Below are 14,433 nucleotides of genomic sequence, written 5' to 3'. Positions count from 1 at the left end.
GTTGTATTGAGCTAGTTTCATCAAATTAGAAAGTTGGCCTTGGATGACATGGGTGTCTTTTGTTTTGTTTTTTTCTCCGTCTGTTCAGGGTGAAAGCAAAGACCTGCTGTTCATTCTCACATCCAAGTACAACGCCTGCATCCTCGAATACAAACAGAACGGGGAGAGCATTGACATCATCACCCGTGCCCACGGCAACGTTCAGGTGGGCGAGATTCTTGAAGCTCACTGTACTGTAATATTAATAAGCATGGATTTCAGACAGTTCAGTTTTTATGGTTTGTTTATATAAAGAAGAGTGTGTTCTCTCATTAACCTTCAAGTTAATCAATATAATATTAGAAAGAATTGTACTCTGTACTCAGCAGCCTGAGAACACATTAAATGTGATTTTTTTTTTTTTTGTCTGATATGTGCTGCTGGTTTTAAACATTTACTTACCACATGCTCTTTTGCTTGCAGGATCGTATCGGGCGTCCATCAGAGACGGGTATTATCGGTATCGTAGACCCAGAATGCCGCATGATTGGCCTGCGGCTGTACGACGGTTTGTTTAAGGTGATCCCGTTAGACCGGGACAACCGTGAGCTCAAGGCCTTCAACATCAGACTGGAGGAGCTGCAGGTCATCGATGTTCACTTCCTGTACGGCTGCCAGGCTCCAACCGTCTGCTTCATCTACCAGGTACTGTAGGCGGAGGGGGTGCCTGGAGGGGGGAGTGCGCATATGAGAGAATAGGAAAGACTATGCTGGTAAATTTATACAGGTGGGACTCTCGTGTTTATCGAGCACGTTTTTCAAGTGTTATATGTAAGCCAGAGTGATAGTAAAAATATTTTATTGTAGTATTGTGTGACAGCAGTTAACAGCAGGTTTGGTGGTGACATTTAAAGGAGCCCTTTAAACAACCAAAGGTTATGTTTAAATTCAGTGTTATGTCAGACTACATCTGGCAGTCATAGCCTGCCTGGAGTCTGTTCGGGAACAGGCAGTTACTCGTTTGATCTCGTGCGGTGTTTCTTACACGTATGACAACCAATGTCACACCTGTGATGCCTCAAGACGTCCTGATTAAAAACACTCACACGTTTGTTCCAGTAGGAGCGCAGAATTCTCCGATGTGCACAGCTGTAAAACGAAAGAGGAATGTCATTGCTGGAGGACTATGAAACAGAGGAACGGACACCATCCCCTTTTCTTTCTTAGGTGTAGGCTTAGCCAGTGTCGTACACATCGCCACTGTTTGTTTACTTTGTTGTTCCTGGAGGGCAGCACCTCCTTCCCAGTGACATCAAGCAGCGATTGGTCGGTGTAATTGCTATGTGTAGTTTGTCACGTCTTTTGGCCACCACATGGCAAGAATTTATGAAACGCACAAGGACAATCTTAACAGACAGACACAAATATCGTGTAGTCGACCCTGGAATTATTTACAAGGACACACCGTGTGTGTCTAACAAATGCTTTACCTTCATTTTTTCCCCTCATAAAACATCTACAAAGCTAATGTTTAGTATAATAGAATAAATAGTATGAATAAACTTTGTTTGCGTCCATGTACTGTTCTGCAGCCTTCTTTTTTCTGGCCTTTCCTGAGCGTTGCAGCATATGTCGCTGTGTTCCCACCACCTGTTCACCAGTGGAAGTCGAACAGTGTAACACCTTTGGTAGGACTGTGTATAATATCACCTACATGATAAACAAAACGTGGACCCACTTGTAGAAAAACAGCTTTATAGCTAGAAGAGGTCTGAGACTTCATAGGGAATCTTATCATTTTGTTGTCATATTGTCCTCATTTCAAAAAAATGTAACGCGTTCTGGTTTCTTGTCGTGTATCGTAGGACCCTCAGGGGCGCCATGTGAAGACCTATGAAGTTTCTCTGAGGGAGAAGGAGTTCAATAAGGGTCCCTGGAAACAGGAGAACGTGGAGGCTGAGGCATCTATGGTCATCCCAGGTAATCTGAGCGAACACTGGACACATTTCTGAAATGATCAGTCAAGAAAATAAAACGCTTATATTAAATTGTGTGCATTTTACTTGGATCTGAATTTAGTAGTAAAATAGTTTTCTACCTCATTTTAAAAACTTGAGCTCCACCCATTAATCAAAAGCACACCGTCAGTTTTAAAGGGATGGTTCAGGTTGTTTGACAGAAGATGGGTTGAGTTATTAATTGGTGGTGGCACCAGTGTGTGGACATGAGCTCAGGCTTATACATCATGTGGTTGGGAAAAGTTCTGTCAAGTCAGCAGCTTGTCAGACACAAATGAAGAATGGCAAAAGCCGACACGTCAAACCACAGCACAGCAGTGATCCACAGCAGAAACCATCTGTAATGTATATCAGACTGGGCTATAGTACCACACGGGCTGAGTGGAGGCAATTCATTATTTAAAGAATTAATTTAAAATGGAGGTAAGTGGTTATGAAAATATTATTAATGCTTTAAAGGACCAGTGTCTAGAATTTCATGGCATCTAGCAGTATAGTTGCTGACTGCAACACCCTCGCTTCACCCTCTTCTCACTAAGCTACGTTGGCCACAAAATGCGCAAAAAACATGAAAGCCAGTAGTTCAATTAGTTTGTTCATTGTGGCTGGCTTTGAAGTGTTTATAGTGTCTGTAGATGTAAAATGTAACAAAAACATAATGATTCTCGCTGTCAGGTGCTTATACGTGAATGAAAACATAATTCTGTGTATTATATTCCATTTCTGCCACACAAGAACAGTCAGTCCGAACAGTCCATAATTGTACAAATGTAACACTGACTCTCTTGCCCATGTGCTTTGTATTATAGTGCCAGAGCCATTTGGTGGAGCTATAATCATAGGACAAGAGTCCATCACCTACCACAACGGAGACAAATACTTGGCCATCGCACCGCCTACCATCAAGGTAAAGACTTCAAACGATGAGCTTTGATAGTGCTCTGTTTTTGTCGTCTGCCTCATTTAGATAGATAGTAGATTAAATATTGTTCACGTATCGATATTTCGCCATTCAGCCGTCAGTGTCTAACACACCAGTAACGATGTTGTTTGTTGTAATGTGAGCACTTATAAAACACATGATAGATCTTCAGTCCTCTCTCATGAGAAGCTGAGAGTGAGAGTGAGAGTGTCCATGACCTTAAAACAGTGTCCCACAACATCATGCACACATGTTACTTATCTGTGTCAAGGACACCCAAAATAAAGTTATGTGTGTGTTACCTTAAGTGATTTGTAGGTTTCTGCCCTCATCTATGTGGCCATATTTCACAGTTGCATCATAAGAGTCAATGAAATCCGACTGGTATCATTTTATTATAAAGCAAAAGTTCATTTCAGAGAGAGTAGGCGAAGCTCTGATGCATTGATGCCAAGTTAAACAGTTTTTGTGAGAAGTTAAGTTCCAGTTCTTTCATATAATGATGTAAAATGAAAAAAAGGTGTTCGTAAAAGTGTCAGTGGCATCTGTTTTGCATGAACTTATTAATATTTTGTTACTTTTAAGACACCCTGAGGTGTACGTGTTATTTTTTTTTTCTGATGAATCTTGTGATCGATGTTGATGTTGCATTTTAAGGCGAGTTAATAACTGCCGCGGTGACGACTTTAGCTCCCCGCTTTTAGTGTTATCTTATCAAGATTAAGTTACAGTCTGTACTTCTCTTCTCATATTTAACAAAGCTCAAGGCCCAAAGGAGCTCTTCAACAACATCCTGCCGCTATATTTAGAGAATGTTCTCTCTCTCTGTCTTGCTGTATTTTGGTAACGTGGCCTCATACATTTTGGAGCGAGTGTTTTAAATTGTTCAGATGTTGGAGCTTCTAATTTTGAGTTGCATAGCTTTGTTTTGTCTTCATGATAGAAGAAAATTGGGTGCTGATAACTCACAGATCAGTCTTATTATAGGGGTGATGGTATTGTGTTTGTTAACACTGTCTTTCTGATTAACTTTGCCATTTTAAAAAGGAATGTGGAGAAATTGTTATGCTAAAATATTTATGTTCCAACAAACAGCCCCATCTCAAAAACAGTAAATTAATGTTGACAAGTTGATTTCATTTTCCATTATGCCAAATATGTTTAATTTGTAGTTTTTAAACTGGGTTTGATTCAAAACCCAGTTTAATAAAAACAATAGCAGTAAAACTGAGGTCAAAAAGTTATTTTCTGTATAAGAAGAAACAACAGTACAGCTGCAGGAGATGAAATTACCCAATTTATTTGTGTAAAAGTCACCGCGACCCAGTCGGTCGTCCTTGCCAACTCTTTGGTAACCCTTCCCACAGAAATCCAGCCTTCACCTCGGCAAAGAGAGCTAGTTAAGTCCCGCTGTTTATCTGTGTGATGAAATTTTCATATTGTGGAAGTAGGTAGTGTTTTTGGCGACTTATATGAGAAACGATCTTCGATGTGGAAAATTTGTCACGACCCAGTTTGTCCTCCCTGCCGACTCTTCAGTGAACCGTCCCCGGAAAACAGCAGCGAGAGTCGTGTAAATCCTGTGTTTTCTGGTGGTGATTATGTGATGTGAACACTTGAACTCACATAACTCACAATGTCTTCGTCGCTTACCACTACGCAAGGTCGGGATCTCTCTCACAACACAATCTGGCTACCTTTTTAATGAACGACGCCTGCTCTGCCACCCGTACGCTCAGGGCAATCTAAACATTTCTCGTCTGTTGTTCTCCGTTGGTGGAACCAGTTTCTACCAGATCAGGGACGTCCCTCTCTACCTTTTAAAGATCCAGTTATTCAGACAATACTTCCACTCAAACACTACCAACAACTGGACATGTTAAATCTACCCCCCCTCTTGAACTGTCCCTTGATTTTTTGCGAGTAGTACTTATTGCTGCACTAACATGTCCTCGTCACACTGTACCTTGATTGTTTCCCTTTTTTGTAAGTCACTTTGGATCAAAGCATCAGCTAAACGGCTAAATGTAAATGTAATAGAATCATAATTTTCTAGGGCTGCAACAGGACCTGCTGTTTGGACTTCAAATACAGTTCTAGTTTTGTATAGTTTTGAGTAATAGAGTCTCATAAATCATTGTTTTTATAGAAGTTTGGGTACCAGATGACAAAATAAAGTTAAGTCAGAAATGAACATAGAAATATAGCTTTTTTTTTCTTTTTTTTTTAATACGCCATGCACGTTCCTGTATAATTTTGTCAGGCATTGTTTAGCGGCACCACAAAGATGTCTTTAGCATGACCTCATCATCACGAATGATAAATGCAGCTTCAAAAGCTTCCACTCCTGCTGTTGTCTCATCACGGGCTGCAGCTCGTATCTGTGTCCTGCTGATTGCTTCTGTCTTTAAAAGCCTCAAACAGCGCGGGCGCTTACCCAGCTCACAGTCGTCTCGAAAGCTGTCATGTCCGTGTATACGCATTAACATTGCCCAGCATTGCTTAGCGGATCTTTGAAGGGAGCATCTGTTGTTACTGTGTGAGTAATGAAACCGTGAAAGTTTTTATTTTATTTTTTAAATTCCACACCTCATTATTAGCATTCATCTGAAACAAACACACCTTTCAGCAGTGTCAAGAAAACACAGGCGCGCATCCCTTGAGGTATAACAACATCTTCGGCTAATTAATAAATTGTCTCTCTTGAGCATAGAAGTAATAAACTAATGCAAGACACCAAAGACTGCTCAAACACATCTCTGGATATGTCTGTGCTCGCATAATACTTTTTTGTGTCAGGCCTGCGCTGCTTTAACTTGAAGAATCGAACAAGCTAATTACCTGCCATTCATGTGGGAGTGTATCTTCGGTTTGACTGAAGATGTAAGGAACATCATAGACAGGAGGAGTGTGAAAAAGAATTTTCTGAAGGTTCGATCAAGTGAGAAATTGACTTAGCTTTTGCAGTAGACGACGACAATAAATAAATCATGATGCTGAAAGAAAAGTACAGCAAGCTCAGTCACACTTTGTGATTTTGATGCCAGCTCGAATCCTGGCTACTATTCTCGCCTGCGTGTCTTGTAGTTGTAGCGGAGACAGGAGATTCTTGGTTCTACAGCAGCTTAAGTTTAAGCTTTAAAGTTTTTCTCAAACATGGTGTCAGGTTAGGCGCATGCCATGTTGTGTGAGGTCGCCCAAATCTAACCAGGACTAAAAGCTGAGAGCGAATCTGAAGGGAGATTTGTGGAAAGTGCTGACTTGTCCAGGGTGTACCCCGCCTCATGCCCCCTCGCGACCCTGAGGAGAAGCGGTTACAGATAATGTATGTATGTACACGAGTGTGGGGATGTAAAGAAAAATTCTGCATCAGAGTTTAGTAACCTCTCTTCTTCCCTCTGTGCGAGTCGCTCTGCCGTTTAATTTTGGGAACATATCTTTTATGAAATGTCAACATGCATTTAAAATCATATAAATATAAACAGAGCTCATAAATTTCAGCCGGATTCATATTATCAGCTCATATCATCTTGCTTCACACGTGTCGGTGTAGCAGTTGATAGGCTGCTGTTGCATGATTTCTCCTCCAGAGAGCGCTGTTACTTTTCACCTGTAAAATGTCCCTCATATTTTTACTAACTTTGGTTAAATGATAAAATGTAACGATGCTTACAACAAAATGTTTGTTCATATAACATGCTCATGGTTCTGCCAATGTAGCATCATATGTTTTAATACTCAAATATGATAGTGTCATGCTCAAAAGTCCAGTATCAGGCTCTAATTGTATTGTACAAAATTATTTATTATTAATAGCTTTTTGTCACATTATATTTCTAATCAACTTTCATATTGTAGTTTCTCAAACATGCAGCAAAGATTCTGTAGAAGTAGAATATAACATAGAATCTTTATCCTCAAGCATGAAGCTTTTGTATTTCTCCTGCTGTAGTGTACAGCGGTACCTGAGGGGACAACAGGCAGACACGTTTAATCTTCACTTTTCCTGTCTTGGCGAAATTTAAAGTCTGCAGCTCAGAGTCACATTTAAGATGTACGTCTGGAGGCTCCTCAGAGTATGTTTTCATTACGAGAGAGAACAAAACAAACACCAAAGAAGAAGACAGGTATCTGTGGCTCTGCTTTGACATGCTCATATATAAATATATATAATTCACGAGGTGAGTATGTAATTCGAAGGGCTCTTGCAGGCTTTGCCTCTTCTGCGAGCGTCATTTTAGTGATTTGTTTTGTGCTCCAATCTCTCATTTGCAGCAAAGCACCATTGTCTGTCACAACCGGGTTGATCCCAACGGATCCCGCTACCTGCTGGGCGACATGGAGGGACGTTTGTTCATGCTGCTGCTGGAGAAGGAGGAGCTAATGGACGGCACGGTGGCACTCAAAGACCTGCATGTGGAGCTGCTCGGAGAGGTCCTCTATTTATCTGATTTTCTATGTCTCTTTATCTCCTCTGTCTGTCCTCACTCTGCATATCCACCTGCCTTTCATCTCTTTCTCTCTGCCTGGCTCGACCACCCTTTCTGTTGCTTTTTGATTTTTCCTCCTGCTGCCTTTTCCTTTCAGCACTCCCTTTGTTACGATTGACTTTTTAATGGTTTATGGCTCTGACAGAAGCTAATGGATCAGTCCACACTCGTATAGAAGATGGGAACAAATCTTTGTTGCCTGCTTGCCATCTCGTCGCTTATCCCTTTTTAAGTTGATTTAGAGACCGATCGTATGTCAATACTGTGCTCGAAGCTAAATGTTATGTTAAAGACACGCAGCTTTTGGCTCGTGGCACCTTTCTCTAATGACTTGCCAAAGAGTCGAGGAAGGTTAAAAGCTTTCTTGCTAGTCCAGCTGAGTGATGCTGAAACAAGAAACAATCGAGCAGTAGTAGGACCACTGAGCTCGAGACCGATTTCTTTTCAAATCATTCTTAAGGAGCAGTGTGCTCAGTCGATGGCAGCAGCGGCAGCCCGACATTAAAATGTCACAGAACAGACAGAAAGACCTATCTTTAATGTGTATCGATAATCACTCAGGGTGTAAGACCATGTTCATACTGATGAGGGTCAATTTGAAAACATCATTTATGTGTCAAATGGTCTGATTATTATATCACATCTGCCCAAAAGGTTAGGAGAAGTTCCACCTCTCTTCTCTTACACCTGTGCAGTAACACAGTTATCTGTCGTAATTTATGACTTTTTGTGTTTCAATATAGCGGCGTTGTTCTCTGTGACCTTTCTGCTGCTGCTGTCAGACAATTGCACAAGTTTGGCTGCAAATAATTACTTTCATTATCAAGTAATCTGCCAATTATTTTTCTTTGAATAATGGTTTAGTATGTTAAAAGGTCAAAAACAGTGAAGATTTCCCACAAACATGCAAAATATTTGCTGGTTCCAGCTTCTCTGAAAAGCTATTCAGATGATGATGATAGAGGGGGAAAAAAGCAAATCCTCCCATTGGAGTGTTGGTTGGACAAAACAAGCAGTTTGAAGACCTCTTTGGGTTCTGGGAAAACTTGTTTTATCACTACTTTTTGACCTTTAAAGGCAAAATAATGAATTGATAGATGTATATTAAACAACACAACAAAGAGCTACATTGATCAGCATATTAACATGCTCACAATGACAACGCTAACATGCTCTTAAACGGATATAATGTTTACTATGTTACATTTTCTTATAAATAAAAAATACAGCTTAGGCTTGGTTTTATTGGTATTTGCTCATGATCAAATTCAAAATTTGACCGGATGTCAGCGCTAGATTGTAAGAAACATTCTGCCCCATATTTCACAGAAGTCCATCAAACAGTTTGAGACATTTCAGTCAAAACTGCATGTCAACATCATGCTGATGCTAGAGGAAAAGTCAGCCGATCATCAAAGTTGGGAGGAGACATTAAAGCGCCGAACCGGCTGACACGTCAACATTGTCATCCCCATAACCCCGCCGTTAAATAATTCAGTCGCAGTCCTGATGTGGATGTGAAGAGATCAAACTGTTCTTGTGTCTTCTCTCCAATGACAGACATCCATCGCTGAGTGTTTGACCTACTTGGATAACGGCGTGGTCTTTGTGGGCTCCAGACTGGGCGACTCCCAGCTGGTGAAGGTGAGCTGTGTGTGTGTTTCTTTTGACATCCTGTCTGAACATTTGAACTTTGCAAGTTATGTTATGCTGAGCATAATTCTTTACTGCAAGTAATGAAATAATTTTGTGAAGTGTAATGATCTGTACCTTGACATTTCTTGTTTGTTTAAAAGGGACAAAACGGAACAGAACAAAAAGGCTGCCAGACAGTTCACAAACTATTCTGTCCAAAAATGTCTCAATGTCTGAGGAGTAGAGTAACATTTCATGAATAAATGAACCAAATCAAACACCATACTCCGTTATATAGCCAGGCATAGAGTCCCTGCGGCTGTGACATGATGTGACACTGTGCCAAGAAAATTACCCCATGTTCTCTCAAATCTATTCCATGAATTGGGTTTGTGCAGAAGCATTCCCATCTGTATTATGGACATTTCCTTGAGCCAATGGAGAACAAATTTCTTAGCAACCATCATTTCTGATTGCAAAGCAGTCTGCCTGTTGTACGGTAGCAAAAAAAAGTCTCCATCCGCAGATGGCAAGGTCATGGTTAGGCTGAATGAAAATGAATGATCTAGAATAAGTTCATGAGAACTCAAAAATCGGAGTCCAAAAGCTGTAAAATGTAGGACCAAAGCAAAATAGATGCGGTAATGATCATAAACACTTTCAGGAGACACTGTTAGGAAGATTCATTTTGAGTAAGGGACACTTCCCAGAACTCTGCTGATATTTCTGAATTCAGGTCACTGGTTCAGATATCTGTAATGTGATCTGAAGAAACCGTAGAAGTAAAGCAGTTCACAAATTTTGATACTAGTTGCTTTGAATCCAGAGGTAGTCCGAGTGGTAGGGGTGAACTCTTTTTTTCTGGTTTTCTAAAAAGGGTTCTTGCTTGTTTCTATGCAGCTCAACGTGGACAGCAATGACCAGGGCTCGTATGTGGCGGTGATGGAGACGTTCACCAATCTGGGCCCCATCGTGGACATGTGTGTGGTTGACCTGGAGAGACAAGGCCAGGGCCAGGTAATGACCAAAGGCTGATGAAAAGTGAAAAATACATATCGAAACAGAAACGACACAATAACACAACAAAACATTCAGATAGAATAAAAGATTTTTGGAGGTGTTCGTCGAAGGATGTGTGATTACCGAAAGGAAACAGTCACTGGATACACGTTACAGCTTGTGGTGAGCCTCCATCTGTGTTTTCATCTTTATCATCCTCTTTATCACAGCCTTCACGGAGTAGTTGTGCTACAACCAATGCCGCCGCGTTCCCGAGTCGTGTTAACAGTGTTTTTTGTCAGCAAGATTAAGCATGCAACATACTACAGCACAAACCTGCCACTGGCCAGAATAGCTGGGTACAAGTATTCAGGAGATTCTTGCTGACACCAAATACACGTCTTCCTGCACCTTTTTATAGTCAGTGTTGAGTTTTTTTTCTTCTTTTGTCTGGTCTATTTTTTTTGTTGTCGTTGTCCCCGTACACCTGGCTTTAGCATGCGTCTTGTGTCCCAGCGGCATCTAGATATGATTTAGCTGGAGTGCAGTCACACCTGATGCTCAAATGCATTTTTGGTACACAAGTTTATTTAGCACATCTCTCACGGAGCAAGGTCACATAGTGCTTCACAAGAGAAAGTTGTTAAGCATATAAACATAAAAAGAAAGAAACCATAAAACATAAGCAACAACAGAATATAAAAACAGGAAACAGCAGGAGGCAGAGACAAAGGTCTTCACGCAGCTTCAACAGAGACAGCGGGATGTAAGTCTATAGGAACAACTTCAAAAGCATGGTCACCTTTTTGTTTTCAGTCTTACACGGGGGCGACCATCAGATCTGAGTGACCTACAGGTGATAGAAGGTTGGAGAAGGTCAGAGATGGCGACGCTGGTGCCTGACCCTGCAGGGCTCAGTCTGTGAACACAGTGATATAACCCATATTGCATGTTAATGTCAAATTTCAAAGGCAACAAGACACAGTTTCAAACCAGTAAAGGAATGTGTTTATTTCTTTATATCATAGTCTGGATGCTGTTTATCTGAAATGAAACCAGATGCTGAATTCATCTGTTTGTTTTTGGCTCATTCTTCGGCACTTCTTGATTTGAACAATTGTCCGTCTGTCAGAGAAGCAGAGGGGAAGTCACGAGAGAGAGAAAGATACAGTACAGAAGGTTTTGTTGGCAGGGTTTGACTCCAGGCCTCAGGGGTACTTGATGTGGTTCCAAAGGCAACAGTCCACTAGAGCACTGAGCCACTTTCTGGGTACACACCAGCACACAATCAGCCACCGACAGTATTCATCCTACACACTCAAGTTCATTTCAGTCTGCTGAGGACCAAAAAAAACAATCACAATTGTTTTAATTTGCCATGAATCCACAGATCATACGACCCGGTTAATTGTCGAGGACACACTGGAAGCTGCCGGACGTCAAAGAGAAGTGGCACAAGGGAAACTGACACAGATTCGCAACAAACATTGCTTTTTTTAAAATTTAGAATAAAACCTGCGTCAGTAACAAATACACAAGCGTAATTTATTATGTGCAGATTACAGCGTTTATGTCGGTCCAGTGAAAGTCTGCCTGCGCGTGTGAGGGCATTTGAGAACATGCTCGGGGGAGTTAGGTGAGCTGCCAGGTTCACAATGGTTATTTCCATTAGGATGAAGCTGTTGGATGGCAGGTGGTAGCAGCTGAGATTATACAGGCTCTGGCATTAATCCTGTTAGCGTACCATGACTGAATGAATGAATAACATTCTGATGCTCTCCAGTCACTCCAGACTGTACAGACACCAGAATTATTTCCCTTCAGGGTGTTGGAACTCAACACGGTTGCCATGTTTGAACTGGGAGAAGTGCGACTATAAACTGACACTGATTTTCCAAAAAATCTGTCGCTGCTGCGGTCACACCAACTTCTGCCACTACTTCCACCAAAACTTCTACTTTGGATGACATTTACAACTTTGAATTTTAATGTTGTTTAAAGGAGCAGTGTGTATTGTTAATTTAGTGGTATATAGGGTTGCAGTTAGAGCTGGGAATCTTTGCCCGAACCCATCGGGATCCAACGGGGCCTGGTGGGTTGGGGCATAATTTTTATCATTTTAATCGGGCCCGGGCCGGGCTCGGGCTTGAGTTATGACTTGCGCGATAAATGAGCGATCATGTGCCATATGCGCACATTTGAATAACGTCGGGCTGCAAACAGGTTCGGGCTCTACAAAGCTGTCAAAACGGGCCGGGGCAAGCACAGGTCGAACTCTATCAGGCACGGGCCGGGTCGGGTCTGACTTCTAAGGCCCGTTTCATGCTCTAGTTGAAGTTGTGGATTGCAACCCTCTCGTTTTACCTTCTCCTTCCAAGTCTGTGAAGGTTTTCCGTCATCCAGGTCTTCTTTCTCGAGGAAGGGGTGAATCTGGGGCAACTAGACTTAGTTGTAGGTCCGTGAAGATGTTTTGCCTCATAAAAGAAGCTGGACCAGTGGGCCGATTTGAGTATTTAGCCTAGGCAGGATCGTAGACCCGACTATAGCTTTCACTTGGTTCGTTAGCATTGCTATGATGACTGTCGTTAGAGACGTTACAGTCACCTGAAGTCAGTGTGAATGATGTTTGTTGGTGTCACACGAAGCCAAGTATGGATAGCTGCTCATGGGAAGGGATGAAAGGACAGCACAATAAGTGAGGGATCAGTATAGATAGTATAAACAATAGTCAGCGCTTGAGTGACCTACCCCACAGGTTTCTGAAGCGGCGTTTTGAAACTGAAAATATGTCAATATGTCACGTCTCTTCTGTGAAGGTGGACATTTTAACATGAGGGTGTATGGAGGTTCGAATGTTCTGTTGCCAGCCTCAAGTGGATGCTTGTGGAATTACAGTTTTTGGGTTAGTCTTGCATGTCCAAAATGCGAACATCATTGTCACGAAAAGAGTGTCCCTTGTCCGTAAGGTGAAATAAAACTGCAGAATCTGCTCCTGATGTTGAGCCACGTGTTCCTAGTGTAAAGGAGGAAGTCCAGTAGTCACTACATGTGCTAAAGAGTTTTGCCATTTTCTGTAATTACAAAATAGATGATGAGAAAACAGTCAAATTAACAGGATCAATGTCAGTCAATGTCTTTACGTCTTTTTTTTTTTTGTTTTGCTTTCAGCTGGTGACATGCTCCGGTGCATTTAAGGAGGGCTCTCTCCGTATCATCCGCAACGGCATTGGGATTCATGAGCACGCCAGCATTGACCTCCCGGGAATCAAAGGTTCGTGTGTCGTGTCTTGTGCATGTCTGTGTCTCTTCCACCACCTCCCTCTTGAGTTTCGACTTTATCTGAACCTCAATCTTTTACCGACTTGACACCAGAGCCGCTTTAACCTGCACATCTGCACACCTGACCTCGCCAAGACGCCAGCTGAGGCTCGTCCGTGCTCAGCACGTAAGCGCAAGCAGCTGGCTCGCATGTCATAGGTCTTAGCTGGGTGCTTTCAAAAAGAACAGGAGAAATGCCAAGGGATGGTTTGGAAACATTTGTTTTCATTTAGTACAGCAACCTGCACTGCAACGTCTGCAATAGTAAACTATCAAGTTGAAGAATCACATCAGGTTTAACAATGGCAGGCACCTCTTAATCTCAGAAAATTAGGTGCGTCTCCAAAGACTGTTCTCTGATGCTTAAATGAGACACGCAGGCCAGGAAAGGTCTGCTTGCACTTGTTAGGCTTCAACTATTTATTGACCATCTCTGCCCTAAAAGTATCTGCTGCTGCCGCCTCCTTCCCCTTGATGAGAGGCAATTATTCACTTACCCAATCAATGGCTCTGTGAGAGGGAATTGCAACCTGTACTTCTTCCAGCATGTTAACATTTGACAGATGGAATAGTTAAAGATCGGCTTGGATAGCGGCGGTATATTGTGTTTCTGCTGCTCTGCAGATTAGTGCGGAAAGTAACTTTTCTTTCTAACACCCTCTCATGAATTCCCTTCAAGGTTTGTGGCCGCTCCGCTCCGAGGCAGGCAGAGAGACAGATGACATGCTGGTGCTGTCGTTTGTGGGTCAAACGCGGTGAGTGTGTTTTCTGTGCAGCATGCCAGATAAGTGTAGAGTCAATTCTGAATGCCGTTATCTTATCTTACAAGAGTGTCTTTTCCCCCCTCAGAGTGTTGATGCTGAGCGGTGAGGAAGTCGAGGAGACCGAACTTCCAGGCTTTGTAGACAACCAGCAGACGTTTTACTGCGGAAACGTGGCGCACCAACAACTCATTCAAGTGCGTGCACACACTTCTGTTATATGTTATATGTGTCTATGTCAGCGTCCTTCATCAGAGCATGCTCTGGTTTCTTTATTACTGACACTGATTTGATGCTGAACTGTGTAAATC

General features: G+C 42.0%; 1 protein-coding gene across 1 annotated transcript in view; it reads left to right on the top strand.

Annotated features, from left to right (window-relative positions):
* The window catches only part of ddb1 (damage-specific DNA binding protein 1), a 45,035-nt gene that overhangs the window by 2,580 nt on the left and 28,022 nt on the right, over positions 1-14,433 (top strand). The window contains exons 3-12 of the mRNA XM_019275853.2: positions 89-205; positions 463-684; positions 1,845-1,959; positions 2,807-2,904; positions 7,195-7,353; positions 8,970-9,053; positions 9,945-10,061; positions 13,212-13,314; positions 14,041-14,116; positions 14,211-14,319. Of these exons, the coding sequence (XP_019131398.2) occupies positions 89-205; positions 463-684; positions 1,845-1,959; positions 2,807-2,904; positions 7,195-7,353; positions 8,970-9,053; positions 9,945-10,061; positions 13,212-13,314; positions 14,041-14,116; positions 14,211-14,319 (1,200 nt within the window). The remainder of the gene's footprint in view (positions 1-88; positions 206-462; positions 685-1,844; positions 1,960-2,806; positions 2,905-7,194; positions 7,354-8,969; positions 9,054-9,944; positions 10,062-13,211; positions 13,315-14,040; positions 14,117-14,210; positions 14,320-14,433) is intronic.

This window comes from Larimichthys crocea, chromosome VIII, assembly GCF_000972845.2.
Source record: "Larimichthys crocea isolate SSNF chromosome VIII, L_crocea_2.0, whole genome shotgun sequence".
Lineage (NCBI taxonomy): Eukaryota > Metazoa > Chordata > Actinopteri > Sciaenidae > Larimichthys > Larimichthys crocea.
Note: the sequence above shows the minus strand (reverse complement) of the source record. Positions and strands in the feature narration are given on the sequence as shown.